We start from the raw sequence: 16,106 nt of genomic DNA on the forward strand, positions 1-16,106 counted from the left end.
CTTTCATGACACAATACCCTTCTACTATTCAATACATTCCCGGATCTTCTCATTTACGAATTTTCTGCACGGAGTAATGTGTATTGTGGTGAGAAAAGTAGGCATTTCGTATCGGGCGTCGTGTAAAGACTTACGTCATTTACTTTCTCTTCTCGCGTTATTTATAATAGTAAATAAGTTTATCACAATTGATTTGTTTTAACCATTTTAGTGCTGAGCTTATTTTCACATATTTTGCGGAGATTGCAAAAGGATCTTTGAAAAAAAGTACCGTATAAAAAACATAAAAAAAATACAAAAATCAATGCCAAATTCACAGTAAAATAATTTTAGATGGTTATTTATAAATATTATTAATGGATTGGTATGGATGAATGGAATGCGATGGTATAGATATGTAATGAGACGAAATGAAAATGAGGTTGAATTACGCCATAACGCACGGGTTAACATTTATTTTATTTCAAGTTTGTTGACTTTCCTACAAACAAAAAGGTAACGTTAATTTTAAAGTCTGCGTGCTTGAAACTTATCCTCCCTCGTAAAAAAGACCTGAAAATGTCTGTTCAACTCCATTAAAAGTATACGATGTCTGCAGTTTGGTATTTCTTCATTCCGCTGGGGTTACGTGCGGGTCGGAGCAAGTATTTCAATTGCAGGGCGCTTATTAATTTTGCAAGGAATCATTACGTTTCCGACTACAATGACGTATGTACACAAATCTTTATGAAATCGGGGGCTGTGTGAAAAAAGTCCATATTTCTATAAGAGCAATGGCATTTTTGCTTTGCGTTAGAATAAGAGTGTGGTATCTACAGATTCATGGTGGCACTACCAATGTCACTCTCGCGACTCTCGCCACAAATTTGTTTGTAAAAATAACTACGCTGTGATGTATAGGGTAAATCTATTTAAAAGCAAACCATTTTTTTTTATTGCCCTTTTTGGCAGACTAGCATACGGCCCACCTGATGGTGAGTAGTGTTACCGTCGCCCATGGACTTCAGCAATGTCAGGGGCAGAGCCAAGCCGCTGCCTATATAAAATATACTTTTACGGTTTAATCCCATGTTTTTTATTGTCATTAATATTATTTTCGATTTTTTTCATACGTGAGCTGGCTGGTTGGCTATTTATGATTAAGAATATTCAGGACGATTCCCTTGTCCTATCGATTAAGGAGCGTTTCGGTCCTTGACAATCAAATGCTAATGTCCGCCAGCTGTGACAACATCCTTCGCAGAGTTGAACGGTCTGTAGGTGTTCTAAATTCAACTGTGATGCAGAAAGTATCCATCTAGCGATGAATTTAAAAAAAATTTTTGAGTGATGTGGTACATTTTTATTCAAAAAATTTTCATCGGTACAGGTGAACCACTAAAAGTTGAAAAAATAGTATCGACACAGTATTCATGTTAAGATTAAAATTCGCTCAATTAGGCACTTGCTTTGTGTTTGTCTATGACCTCCGGTGACCACTTAATAATAGGTGAGATTGCGCACCTGTCTAAGTAATAATAATAAAATAATAATAAAATAAAATAAAATAATAAAATTGCGAATAATACAGAATACCAAAGTCGATATAAATAGGACGGTGCTAGGCAGTATCAGCATTCTTTTTTATTGCCAAGAAGGTTAGACGAGCTCACGGCCCAGCTGGTGTTAAGTGGTCATTGGTGTCCATAGGCATCAACTTCGTTAATGCCGCCACACACATTGAGACCGAAATAGACAACGTCATTTTTAGCAAAGCCTGTGTGTATTTATTTTAATTGTTTTTTTTTGTTTCTACTTAATATTTTATTTTAGAGTAGCAAAACTTTTGTTGGGTCCGTTCTGCATAATGTTGTGAACAATTCCGCTTATGTTAATACGCTTCGTAGCGAAAGCGTATGTAAATTGCTTGAGAATTGTAACAAAAGTTTCTGTTCTATTTTTATGAGACAATCTTTGTTTGTAAGCCATCGTAACTGGCGATTTTAAATAAAAAATGTGTAAATGTTCCTCCTAGGCGAGCTTTGGGTGACGAACGCTTTCAGAAGTCGGTACGTCATGTAGAAATAATTTGAGAAGTTATCTTCTTCTCCTATATTATTCGATATTCGAAAGGTTGGATGTCGTAAAATGAAGAAGAAAACGCGAAATCAAACCTTAATTTTGTTTGTATAGACCTTCTAATGTAGTAGCCGCGTGGGTCGATAGCGGCGCCATCATAAGGTATTTTGAGTCTGCACGGGTCGGTAACGCTGTTTACTGTTTTCTTCCGCGAATCATTGAGGCGCTGCGGCTTGAAGAAGTGCAGCTATTCTCATAGACAATAATACATTTGAGGCCTCGACCTCGTATCTCAAGCTGGAAGGCAGCAGTGTCTTTGTAATGTCTACGGGCTCCGGTGTCTGATGAAGAGATACGACTTTTTTCTTTTTCTTTAATGAGTGATTACTGGTAGCTCAGATGCTTTTCCAGTTTCACCAGGACAGGTGGGCGAGCAAATGCTCAGCCAAGGGGGGTAGGAGTTGCTAACAGCTGCCCGAGCGCCTCTGAAGGAGACCTAACAACTCAAGAGCAGCTTTGTGAATGAATCTACTACCGGATCGGAATCGCGACCAGCTGAGAAGATGAGGCGAGAAACTTAGCGAGCTGATGCACGGGTTAGGTTGCACGTCGAACTTGTTGTCGAGTTCGACAAGTACGCTTACCGGGGTCCCTGAGCCTGCTCCTAGTGTTAGAGCCGAAGGCGTCTAATGCAAAGGTTATTGGATCTGATGGATCCGTAAGGAAGCGTCTAGTATCTGTCAACATCCTAAACTGACCTTCGACTGTAGAATTCACGAAATTAATAAATTTGTTATACTAGAGGTCCTACCTCTAGTATAACAAATTTATTAATTACCTTTTAGGTACCTATACCTAGAAGCAGTGAGGCGTCTAATTCAGTGCAACACTACGGTAATTTAAATGTGGGTGTTTGGGAGGTGGGGCAGATTCACCTCGGTTGCATTCAGCACGGCTCGTGGAGGAAGCGATCGATTCATGTCCTTGACCTTGGTCTAACTAACTAGATTATAATTTAATTTGTTTTGCGTTCCATTTGAACTTCAATGTTATTAAGATAATTACATTAATGCCTGCTTTCAAAGAAGCTTTCGCTGTGGCTTATTCAGGAAACAAGTTAAATTATTTCTGTGGAGATATTAGAGAAAATAGGGTACGGTATTACGTGATGTCTATATATTGGGAATTAGATTGGGGTAGGTCGTTGCTGAAGGCAAAAGTAAATACCTCCTCGCATTTTCGGAGTGATTCTGACATTAAAGGTAAAACAAATCTAAGGAATTGCGTACCTAACCTACCTACCTACCTAAATGAGGATTACGATAAAATAGTAATATCGAGTGATGAAAAACAATTGTCAAAGCTAAAGTAATATAAAGTAAGATAAAGTGATGTTTGGGCGTATAGGGAGCCCTCTTAATTCTGCCGTGAAGGAGTAAAATGTCGCTTTAAAGCGAAGCACTTCTGTTGCTAGGGCTAATGTTGGCAATTCTCTCAGGTTGTGCCCGTGAGCACACCTATTCGTGAAGTTGGAATAGCCCCTTAGGCTACCAACGATTAGGTAGGAAAGAAAAGTCTGTTTAAAGGGTGAGACACCTGTTAAGCTACTATACAGTCGAGTCTCCGTCATTGTATGTTTGTGGCGGCCTTAATCTTGTAACGGTTTTGTGATTCGGTAAGCAAATAACCTCAGGTGTCTGAAGTATGACTAAAGAATAGAAAATCAGTCACGTTTAATATATATTTTATTTTTTTATTTCTTAGGTGGATGGACGAGCTCACAGCCCACCTGGTGTTAAGTGGTTACTGGAGCCCATAGACATCTATAACGTAAAGGCTCCACCCACCTTGAGATATAAGTTCTAAGATCTCAAGTATAGTTACAACGGCTGCCCCACCCTTTAAACCGAAACGCATTATTGCTTCACGGCAGAAATAGATAGGGTGGTGGTACCTACCTGTGCGGGCTCCCAAGAGGTCTTACCACCAGTAATAAACGTCATTTGAAACGTCAATTAATCTTCGATACTCATATCGTCAATGACAAGCACTTCACACCGCTGTTAAATGTTTTCGGGGTAATCTATCAGAGAATTTGAATACCGTAGGCGTAAATAGTATTCAGAGCGGAGGAGCGTGATGACCCGGCAGTTCCGCCGGTAATTGATTGCCGGTGTGGAACTGACGTGCTGTCAAAACGTTAACATTAGCCACGGTCGAATTGTACCTAATACGTACATACATAAATACGCCTTTTTGGTTCGAAAATGGACACATACACCATCCGTTTTCTTGAAGATTTGTGTGTTATTTTTAAGACCATTCAAATTAAGAATACATCTAAGAAGAGAGACCTTGAGGAGACCATTTTGCCAGTTACTTTGAAGAGATGCTGTCGTGTAAATAAATATGGGTTCTTAGAGTAATAATACCTTCTATACCATATTACTTCTATGTATGGATTGATCTTTGATGGTAACACGTGCGGACTCAAGGCACGTTTTATCAGCAGCACTCTTCCACTGCAGAACATTTCAATTCAGGCGAGTATACGGATTTAGGGAGAAAATATTAGATTCTTTTGGAGGGTTAAAGAGGTCAGCCTCGTTTCTACATAAGTCTACCAATTAAAATGTATTTTAAAGTAGCCCAAGTTGTTCCATAAGTACACAATGAACTAAACGTTTGTTATTTTACATCTTGTTGCTTAGCAGTACATTGAAAGCTGAATTGGAAGAGGAAGTCGATATTATAGACCTCGGAGCACCGAGGGGCATCCGAAGTGTGCCTCCAGAACGCGTGAGCAGCAAACCCGCGCGGGTCGCTTCAACCTACACTCCTAATCCGAGATTGTTAGTTACATCAATTATTTTACCCAATTACGGCAAGAATTGTGACATTTCATATATCATTTCATACAAAAGAGGACGGCTCTTTTGTAGCTTATTGTATTTTGGTATACAAGATGTCGTTCGCTAATCTTAATGTCTGCAATGAGCCATCTCTAACGCATGTAGATAACGTGAAGCACGTGCCAATTTAATTGTTAAATCTGACATTGCACCAGGTATCCTGGGCCCCAGGCGAAGTTTAAAAAAGTGAAGAGAGACCGCGCAACGGAGACCAAGCCAGCTGAACCCAAGGAAACCCAACAATCAAAGCGCAAGCGGTTCTTCCGCCGGCCCGTGCCCAACGCGCGGCTGTACAGGCCGGGCCCTCCTCCGCCTAAGCTGATCTCCAAGCAAGCTCGTGTGACCTGGACTGCCGTGAGCGCTGGACGAGCACTGGACACAGCATCTCGTGCGGCTCTAGGTCTGGTTGAAGAGCGGGTGGGGTCAGCGCGCTCGCCGGGGCGGGGGCTCGTCGTCCGTCTGCCGGGAGGCGGCATGGAAACCACCAACAGACATTCCACCAGCCCCGAAGACTGCTCCGATGGTAACGAGACCATGTCGGCGCCCAGCGAGTTTCTTGCCGAGGTTACTATTTGTGCATTTTCCTCATTTTTGAATTAGCTTCAACTGAATATTATTAATTATCTGAGAACTGTTCCCAAATAGAAAAATTGTAAAGGCTGTTTATATTTAACCCTTTGTCTGCGATATAGGTCACCAGCGCCCTACGTGGCGCACTCACGAAATTATGTCGGTAGACTCTGGGAAAAACGAATCCGAAGATACTGAGAATGAATCTATTTCTAAGAGACCTAAAAGACTAAAACCTACATTAAAAAACAAAAGAAGGCAAAGCTAAACAATCTAGGGGCTTAGTAACAGAAATAACCATATTTACCACAGTGCGCCACGTAGCCACCGGTGATCTACAGGGCAGGGCAAAAGTTAAAATAGATTTCAGTGGGCAAATTATAAGCACCCAGGCCTACCCACGCTACGTCTTCCGGGTGCAGGCAGCGAAGGACCGATCTTTGTGGAGAGGCTTGGGGGAGGCCTATGTCCATTAGTGGACGTCTGTGAGCTGATAGGATAGAATATACAGTCAGATGTGGATTGAGAATACGTTGGGGCGTAGGCAGTGATTTGGCCCACTGAGTTTCTCGCTGGATCTTCTCAGTGGGTCGCGTTTCCGATCCGGTGGTAGATTCTGCGAAGCACTGCTCTTGCTAGGGTCAGTGTTAGCATCACTCCGGTTGGAGCACCGTGAGCTCACCTACTAGTTAAGGTTACGCTGAAATAGCCTCTCAAGGCTATCAGCTTAGGTAGGAAAAAAAAAAGTGATTTCGTATTGCAGTTTCTGTCTGCAATAATGCGTCGAGAGTACGCCGAGGCGCTGAAGTACTGCAAGCTGATCCTGCAGTACGAGCCGCACAACGCCACCGCGCGCGGCTTCTACCCGCTGCTGCAAAACAAGCTGGATGCACAACAGAAAGCCGGTAACAAAACCGCCAAGTGCTCACTAAAAAAAACTTGAGAGGTGTCAAGGGACACCCGGATGGAACGAAGTTACTTTCTATTAATTAGTGAAGGAATAGTAATTTTTTTTTTTTTTTTAAGTTATTATAATATTTCTATGTACAAAAAACCTGTATACGCTCAACAAAAATAATCGTCGCGACACCACACTGTTCAATGCGAAATAGAAAGCCGAAACGAAAATAACTGGCTTGCTTTCTATGAGAGAGAGAGAGACAGAGAAACACGTGCACGTCGCACGACTTACGACTATAGCAAAAAGTGTCGTTACAACTTTTGGTCTTAATTTTTTCCGTCTAGCCCCCTTTCGCAACGTGCGATAAGGAACTTCGTTCCAATAACAATTGCACCCAGTGTTCTCTGGTTACAGTGATTTGTGGGGTTCCAAACGGGAACTGGTGGAAGCTGTCATTGTAACACTGCTCAAAGAAGCACTATCCTATTCCTAATCTTCATAAAAATTTTTAATCTCATTTACTCGATCATTAAGTGGTCAGTGCAACTAATAGACATCGCAATGTTAGGTCTTCTTCGGAGGCGCTCGGGCAGCTGTTTGCAAATCCCACCCCTCCCGGCTGAGCCTGTGCTCGCCCCCCTGTCCTGGTGAAACTGGAAAGACCTCCGGGCCACCAGTGATCGTTCAATCACAAAAAAAACATCGCAATGTGTCACTATGCATAAGATCCATAAGACATGAGTTCGAAGTATCTGTTATGTTGTATCACCTATATCTCAATCAAACCGCAACGCATTTTTGCTTCGTAGTAGGAAGCGGCAAGATGGTGGTACCCCAAATAAATGTGAGTTGGCCATAGGCAATATACATACGACCCTCCAGTAACGCTGGTGCCCATTCTCTGGCGAATCCTTCTGTCTCCCTTTACGACCTCTACGGGAATAGATGAGGTGGTTGTATTCTAAACCCCCACTACCCAGGAATAAGATCTGAATGCAATGATAAAAATGTTTTGTGTGTCAGAAGAAGTTGAGCGACGGGACAGCTCCAGTGAGTCGGCGAGCGAAGCGCGGCGGCTGCGCACCAAGCACGAACCGGTAACTATCTGTTTGTGCAACATTAGACTAGTTGTACAAATGTATCGGACTGCAAAAAATCGGTCTTTATACCGAAGCAGTTGGAATGTTTGGTCCAATGACTGTACTGTATAGCCTCGTTCGATTTCAGTTCAGAAATTTCACATTCAAGGTCTTAATTCCTGGCACAAGTGTAAGTACCTACACAGTGAGCTGGAGAAAATGCTTGCCTGAAGCCGATTATTTCGACAACATGCTGTTTATCTAAATCGGACTCTTCATGAGTTATGCGCAATGTTAAAAGCCAAAGCCAATTTTTCATTTTAGATGAGACCCTAATAGTATTTTTTATGAATACTGTCAATCTAGTCAGCATATTTCTGAAGAGTTCTTTTGGACAGAATTTTTAATTCGACATAATTGTGTCGTCGTATTTAGGAGGAAGCGATGGAGCAGGACCCGGACGGCTCGTGGAGCTCCGGACGTAGCTCAGCCTCGGAGCTGGACCTGGACTCTTCGTCGGCCTCCGCCTCGCCGTCACGCAGCCTCACCATCAGCCGGCACACGGACAGTAAGTAATGAGCGCGCTCGAGATACAATATGTCAATTGGATATATTGCTATATACATATATATATGTGTAGACTGATTTGCAACAGGAATAGAAATGTAAGGTTTGTTGTAAAATAATTAAAATAAAATTTATCATGTTAAATTATGACAATATTCGGATTGGCAAATGGCAACACTGTTGGTGGGAACAATGGCAGTTGTGGGGACGTAACATAATAAAAAAGGAGGTATTCTGAAAAAATGATAGAAAAAGCGGTGTATTCTGTAGCGGGAACATATCTAAAGATTGTACAAGTGAAGTTACAAATAAAGTAATACAGAATTAAGTGACCTATTGCAACTATTAGAAATTCTTTTTCTGGCTTTGGAACCGAAGTCAACGGGAAGAATGGTAGAAATTACGCGTTCGAGATGAGTGTAATCAGTAAAAATCATGTTCGAACGAGTTGTTAAATTTGAATTTCAAAGTATGTTTTCATTAGGTATTCTTTTTATTTTTATTATTGTATTCCATCTTCGGGTCGATGAATTGCCAATGTTATGTACGTCATTATTGAGACATGCATCGGGCCATAAATGAAATAGTTTGTTATTTTTAATGTTAAATGTTTGTGATGTGGCAGTACTTTTTTAGATAAATAAATAAATAAACGAGCGTCTAGTAATAAAAGCTCAATAAAGTACCTTGCCTCAGGTGGATCTGGTACATCAGCAGCCCCATCTGGCTCCAGCGCCACGGACACGGACGACAACGGCAACATACAGCCCCCCACCACAGCACACACATATCACTCCTCGGGTAGCCATTACTGTCTTTATAGTCCGCTATTCGTTTTGAGTCGCGACGTCGATTGGTCGAAAAGACGAAGTCCAGGGTCGCGTTAATTGAAATTAAAAAATTGAAGCCGGCTTGACAGATGTCATTATAAAAATGATTGCGTAGTTCGGTGAATTACTCGCGGCCCGTCTAATGTTAAGTGAGCGCCCATAGAAGAGTGATGAATTAATGTCGTCATGATATATGACATATAAGTCGATGAATTAATCTCATACACAGGTCAAAGTCTGTCGAACTTTTTCTTCCCTTAAACTGGAACTACTGCTTGGTACTAGAAATAAGCATGATGATTGAAGCCCTCTGTGCATGCCTTCCCGGCCTACCAGGAAACCGCCAGGCACCAGGAAATACCGCTTGAAGATTGCAGACTGCGGATATCATACTCAGAATGCAGAATGCATTACAACTAACATAATGAGATTAAGTTATGTGGGATCGATAAACAGATGTTCTTGTTATCTTAAATATTCATTAAATATTATTTTAGATGACGTCGAGAACGACAACACAGCCGCCGCCGGAGAGCCCCAGCACTTGATCAAGGTAAACTGACACCACTCCTAAACTCAACCTAGCTTTTGTATTGCCTAAATACGAACATTTTCATTTCAATTTACTACATTGGAATTTGGTGAAGATTTTATTTGAACTGTCTCCACAGGACTCCTCTTCGTTACGGCGACTCCGCGCACAGTTCGCGTGCTCCATCAAATAACTCATGTTCTACCGCCATTTACTGTACCTCGCTATGGTCCTCCGACCATAGGCTCACTTTTGTAATTAGCTTCCTCTAAGGTATTACTACTTTAGTGAAAGGCTAAAAAATATATAATTGTCTGTGGACATTTATTTAAATAAGTTACAAAGTTTGAGGCCTAATGAAAAATACGTTTTGAACATCATTTAATTAGTATTGACAACAAAAAAGTTCATTCGTTTTTTATGTAACAGACCTATTATTAATTTTGTAACTAAATCGTAAATATATTCTAATATTCTTTCGAAAAAAGTATTTGAGTGATTCTTTATTTTGTTGAATTCGCATTGTCGTACGTGATCGCGTGTTATCTTGACATTAAGCAGGGCTCGAGGTAAAGATCAAACCGTTATAATGCAATTTTCCAGCTGTCTCATAAGCCGTTGTCAGCCGTGACAATGACATCACAATCGAATTACGCAATGTCGCGGTGTCATCTATCAAGAAAGTTTAAAAAATTTGAAATCGATAAATACTTAAATATAATAACTATGATTAAATAGTTTTCAGTAATTTAGCTGTAGTTTTGTTTCACCTGAATGATTTTGTGTCGACTGCATTCAAAATAGTTTTGTTAGCGATACACGTCGCCTTAGGACCAAACTGTAGAGCATATCTAAAATAATCGTACCTATCGTTGTTAGATGTTAATAAGTATCGTGTCGGTGTTGTTTACTCTAAAACTTTGTCGAAGACATTTGTATGTTTGAATTTAAAGATATATCTTGTTGCAAAACTAAAAAGTATTTCGATGTTTAGATTTCTCTGTGAAACTAAACTTTTTCGTTCCGTTCCGTGTTTATGAAGCGATTGCCTATGTTTGTTTTTAGGTTTTGTATAGACTTTAAATTAAAATAAATCATTTAGCTTTTTTTATTATAAACAAGTATATACCTACGTATCTACGTTAAACAAATATTTCCAGTATTCTGAATTGTGCGGTTTAGCTAGGTACTATTTTTATTAGTTTTTTAATCATTACTTCATTTGTTGATTTGATGATTAAGCATCTTTTTCAGATTTTAAATTATTTTAGAACGCAATACTCTTCTTTTTCGGCAGCGTATTAAATATGGCTTTCATACATGACACAAAGTATCTTCAGTATGGGTTCAGTGTCCGACAAATAATTGCTCATCGTTCGAAATAGTACGAATAGTAACCCTGTAAATCATAGTTTTCAACTAAAGTTGTGCACGCCAAATTTTTTGGGCACATGGCAACCTCGTCGCATATCGCTTTATTACACTGCAAATGGCCGGAAACATGACAGATCGTTCATGCTCTTCTAATGACCCCGTTAGAAATAATATTTTCGTACAACCACGAACAAAACTTTGTACTTTAAACATCCGACCATAACTATTTATTTATACTTAACTTAGAAAATTAATGTTGTTTTCGAATAATTATTCCGTTTCGACGAAACCAAATTACATACTTTTTGTCTGTGGAAACAGTGTCAGCTTGCGACAAAAAGAGCATTATAGACTTAATATTTATGAACATTAGTAAGTAGTCTAATAACATTTTGAAAAAGAGGCCTCGCTGAACTGATGACGACGTGATGTGGTATGTATAGTTTGAAATGCAACAAAATTTATAACAGATTCTTCTCAGCGTATATGAAAACATTAAAAAAAATTACGTCCGTGGATCTTTTCTAAAAAATAAAAATAGCACCAGTAAATAAGACACGTTGTACTTCAAACTCACCATTCTAATAATGCCAAAATTCTCGTCCTAAGTAATCGTCCTGTCGCATGTCGGCCTAGTATTGCGGACCCCTATATGTAATTAATGTTTATAAATATGTTTTTAACTTTTTATCGATATGTGTACAAGTAGTTTTCTTTATCGTTCGTATGAGCTGTGTGCAACGAGAAGACTGAATGAAGTGTCGACGTACTGTCTGTTTTCAATGTTTTCGTGTGATGTTATCTGTTTAGATAATTATATACCTACTACGTTATTTGACGCTGCACGTATGTCTAAACTATTTATTAAACTATATATTTGGGGATGGTAAGCTTTTTTAACTGATACCTACTGCAAAACCAATGGAAAAATATTTTAACTTAATATTACCTATGTAATTTAAAACGTCAAAATAATTAGCTGTCAAGATTAGCGCGCCATTTATTTACCCTGCTAAACTATTCAAAAAGTTTATGGCGCATATTGATAACAGGATACTACACAAGTTTTAGTCTGCCAAATACTTCATACTTCGTTTATCGTATTGTAAAATTCGCGTAAGAGATTACGAAGCTTTTCGGACAAATATGTTGGGTAATGTCCGGCCGGAGTACATCAAGATAATAGAACAGTCTAACCGTTCAATGTGTCAGGGCAACAATGTCGAATGATTAATTTGCAATCCTCAGTATTTAATTAAATTTTCGCGTATTGCATTTAGAGAGCTTTGACTTTTATTGTTCGCGAAAAACAAATTGTTACTCATCCGCCTGCTGGGTACTAATAAAATCGTATCGTTTGTATAGTATTTTCATCTTCCCGGGCTAGTGAAATATAATAGTTAAAAATTATCATGTGCAAATCCCGCACGGTCATAGGAAGATCCGGAGATCAATTCTCTACTGAGACACTACTAATCCACGCTTATTGTTATTGGATACCGCCACCTAAGTCTCCTAAACCTAACTAAAGTATACGAGGAATCTTTATGTAGTAACTACTGCGTCCTCGCTTTATCCGAGTTTTCCTGGCTAACAGAAGCTCTCGCCACGACCAGGCTGTACGGCGGAGGGAGGGGGAGAACTATGACCCTAGTCTAATTTCGTTTAAAACACACTAAATACCAGTAACCTACATATATCTAGACATACACATAGCACCTTAAAGCAGTATTACAACTTTGATAATAATATGTGTACAATATTTATAATTACATTACCTAGTCGTATGTGAATTTTGTGGATTCATCTTTGAGAGTTCATTCACCTTTATAATTACGATATTTCGTGGCGCTCTCTCATAATCAAAATAGATGTTTCTCATAATAGATGTTCATTGATTTTTTTATCGCTCCAAATCTAAGTCTTTATTCAAAGCTTGGAGATCTATTATTTATTTATTTGCCTATCTTTATGCAAAAATAATAGTATTGACATAATTTTTCGAGTGGCAAGAATGCAAACAGTATGTCATGTCTTTCATCGAATTTGTAATTACTTATTAGATAATGGTTAAAAAAGATTTTGATAATTTTCCTTCAGTTTTGGCGTCTGATTGAATTGTTAAGTGTGAATTTTTAATATAAAATACTTATACATATAAAATTGTGTAGAGTTAGTTTTAAAATTATATACCGAGTAGTTAATAAAATTGCGTTTGTTAAAATATATTATTAATTGTACTTGTGTTATATAACATTTCTGATGTTTGTATGTATTCGAGGATGTGTATTATTAAAATGTATTTTGGTATGGAAATAGAAATAAATTATATGTCTGATTGTTGTTTTACATTATTTTTTTGCATAACGCAAGACGAGCGATATTACTACTTTTGGTCTAATCAAAAAGTGTCAGCTGTCAAAGACAGAAAATACTGCCCTTTACGAAATATATAGGTACACATTAGCGAACCGATTACAATTTCTTGCTCCGGTTTATTACCGGTTTTTTTAGGTATTTTTAGGTTTTTTCCACAAAAGCTAAATAATCACTAAATAAAACAAATTTACGTACAAACGAAGAATTTTCTTCATACAATTAATTGGGTGAGCATATTTTATATAGGCTTTTAATGATCATATATATTATCCAATAATAAAAAGCTTTTTATTTTTGATTTAATACTATTGTATTAAATCAAAATTTTGATGCAAGAGGCATAGTTGGTCCACTGCGTCATTCAGAAGCCTGCTCCTTCTGGATGTTAGCACGTGCCAGCAATTTCGGTGTGGTTTACTGTGGCGGCTTCAGTCTCAATATACATTCGCACTATATTCACTGCGGCCGCCGTGGCGTTCGGAATATCCCGTTTTCGCGAATGCAAAAAATCCAGAATACCAGACTTTTGAAAATTGTTTGTGGTTTTTTCTGGCCGTTCCGATAAAGCGAGAGTTGAAAATTCTTCAAGAAGATTCCCCAGTTCACGATGCACCATCTCTTTTGCAGACAACATGTGCTCTGGATAGCGAAAGCCATTTCTGAGTGTTGGGTGCAGATATGTGGATATTTGGGTCACGGTTCTCATTTCGTACGCTAAAAGTCTACCAACCATATTGTGGTTATTGCACTGTAGTTTTTAAATGTAATGCACGGTAATTTGATTCTGAAACACGTTTTTTTTTATATTTGTAGCTTGTATATTTGATCTGGTAGCACTGGTGTGAACTGTGAATGTAAAGCGTAAAAAACCGGTATTCTTAAATAAAAACCGGTATTTATCGGTATGTATAAAAACCGGTTTTTCTCCGGTTTTCTTCGAACCGGTTTACATCCCTAGTACACATCGGAGAAGCGTAGGTTTGCACATACAAAGTCTGCTTTTTTACTGGTGATAGGGTATCATGTTAGACCAATGGGTAAGTACCATCACCCCGCCTATCTCAGCCGTGAAACAGTAATGGTCCAGGAGCCAAGTACAATTTCGGTCAATTATTACTTCTCGAGCGATACTTCGTAAAATGCATTAGGGACCTTACTATGAATACTCGCGACCGTCAGCTGCGACTCCGTGGGTAGGGCGGGCGGTGGCAGCCTCCCACGCATGAAGAAAAAATTATTTTTTTCTGTCATTTCGTCCCATTTGAAATTTTGTCAGATTATAGTAAACCTAGTGTTTTGAAGGAAAGAAACTCATGAAAATAAAAGTTACTTAATTAAAAAAGTATGCTACAATAAATTATTCATTAATCAATTTACTCTTACCAACATTTCTTCCATTATCAAACTTTCATATTTGTTAACAAAACAGTCAAATCAAGCATACTGACGAATAACTTAAGAAACGTTATTTCCTCCCGGACGAAAATTTATAAGAAGAGTGTTAACATACTCTAGTAAATAATGAAAAAAATCAGCTAGCTGTAAGTCAAGGGAAAAGTCGTCAGCTGATAAGATTTTGTAGGTGATAGATGCTGCTGCGTTACACCTTTCAAGGTACCAGCTGACAAACTTTCCACTGAGATACAGCAAGCTGAAATTAATTTTCATTCATAGTAGAATATAAACGATCACCAGGTAAATTTTTAGTTGAGAGAAAATCATTGAAAATATAATTTGTTTTTTTCATGTGCAAGCAGCCAGCTGACGTAAATGCACCGTGTTATGGCCAGCTGACTTTTTTTTCCTTCAAAATACTAGGTTAACTATAATCTGACAAAATTTCAAATGGGAGGAAATGACTGAAAAAACTTTTTTTTCTCCATGGGTGGGAGGCTGCCACTGCCCGCCCTACCCACGGAGTCGCAGCTGCGGTCGCGAGTATTCATAGTATAAGTCCCTAATGCATTTCACGAATTTTCGATTGGGAGGGACTTGGTCATGAAAATCTGTCACTGGCTCCCGGGCTATAATGCGTTTTAGTTTGAAGGGTGGCGCAACCGTTGTTGTAAAACTGAAATGAAAGAACTCGTGTCTCAAGCTGGGTGGCGGAATTTACGTTGTTAATGTCTCCGGTAACCGCTTAACACCAAGTGGGCCTTGACCTCGTCCACTTATCTAAGCAAAAAAATCTAATATACCTTTACAGGAAACAAAATGATTTAAGTACAGATAAAAAATACAACCCAATATTAATAAAAAAAACTACGTACAAAACAATTTATTTGTTTAAGAAATATCTTCCAACAAACTTGCGAGAAGCTTATTAGAATATGAAAAGAGGTTTATTGTTTGTATTGTAGACAGAACAGAATAATATATTTTTAACATTTTTCTGGGTCAAATCACCCTCTTTAAATACCTGGTGGATGTGCAAATTCGTACTAAGATGTGGCCCTATTAAAGCGGGTGTTAACTTTGAGTTGTTGCGCATGTTTCAAGAACCACTGCAAGAACATCAGCGCATCAAGAAGTCTCGGAACGTATAAATGCATCAGTTGCAGAAATACATATTTTTATATCTGAAATCTATATAATAATATATAATAATGAATTGCTGTTCGTTAGTCTCGCTAAAACTCGAGAACGGCTGGACCGATTTGGCTAATTTTGGTCTTGAATTATTCGTGGAAGTCCAGAGAAGGTTTAAAAGGTGATAATGGTGAAAATGGTAATAAATATGAAAATGCTCGGAATTAAATAAAAATAATAATTTTGTTTTCTCTTTGATGTGTCCTCCGTTGGACGGATTCCTTTTGTTTGTTTTAAGTTTATTTCATACAAAAGTTTAGGTCTTTTATTTATCGATTGAGGCACTACGAAGTCTGCCGGGTCAGATAGTAACAA

At 38.6% G+C, this 16,106-nt stretch overlaps 3 protein-coding genes across 11 annotated transcripts in view; all 3 read left to right on the plus strand.

Moving 5' to 3' along the window:
• The window catches only part of LOC101739641 (uncharacterized), a 33,489-nt gene extending 20,327 nt beyond the window's left edge, over window positions 1–13,162 (plus strand). For 3 of the 9 annotated variants that reach the window (XM_038011636.2, XM_038011639.2, XM_021348276.3), the window contains 8 exons: window positions 4,770–4,910; window positions 5,126–5,534; window positions 6,304–6,445; window positions 7,465–7,538; window positions 7,956–8,088; window positions 8,784–8,888; window positions 9,415–9,470; window positions 9,589–13,162. In XM_038011636.2, the coding sequence (XP_037867564.1) occupies window positions 4,770–4,910; window positions 5,126–5,534; window positions 6,304–6,445; window positions 7,465–7,538; window positions 7,956–8,088; window positions 8,784–8,888; window positions 9,415–9,470; window positions 9,589–9,642 (1,114 nt within the window). In that variant the 3' untranslated portion in view covers window positions 9,643–13,162. The remainder of the gene's footprint in view (window positions 1–4,769; window positions 4,911–5,125; window positions 5,535–6,303; window positions 6,446–7,464; window positions 7,539–7,955; window positions 8,089–8,783; window positions 8,889–9,414; window positions 9,471–9,588) is intronic. The other 6 variants (XM_038011637.2, XM_062668936.1, XM_038011633.2 and 3 more) reach the window with 3 other exon arrangements.
• Window positions 1–16,106, plus strand: part of LOC101740450 (uncharacterized) — a 960,210-nt gene that overhangs the window by 197,194 nt on the left and 746,910 nt on the right. The window lies entirely within an intron of this gene.
• The window catches only part of SPARC (secreted protein, acidic, cysteine-rich (osteonectin)), a 148,179-nt gene that overhangs the window by 105,503 nt on the left and 26,570 nt on the right, over window positions 1–16,106 (plus strand). The gene's annotated exons all lie outside the window — the stretch shown is intronic.

The sequence above is a fragment of the Bombyx mori genome, chromosome 6 (genome assembly GCF_030269925.1).
Source record: "Bombyx mori chromosome 6, ASM3026992v2".
Taxonomy (NCBI): Eukaryota; Metazoa; Arthropoda; class Insecta; order Lepidoptera; family Bombycidae; genus Bombyx; species Bombyx mori.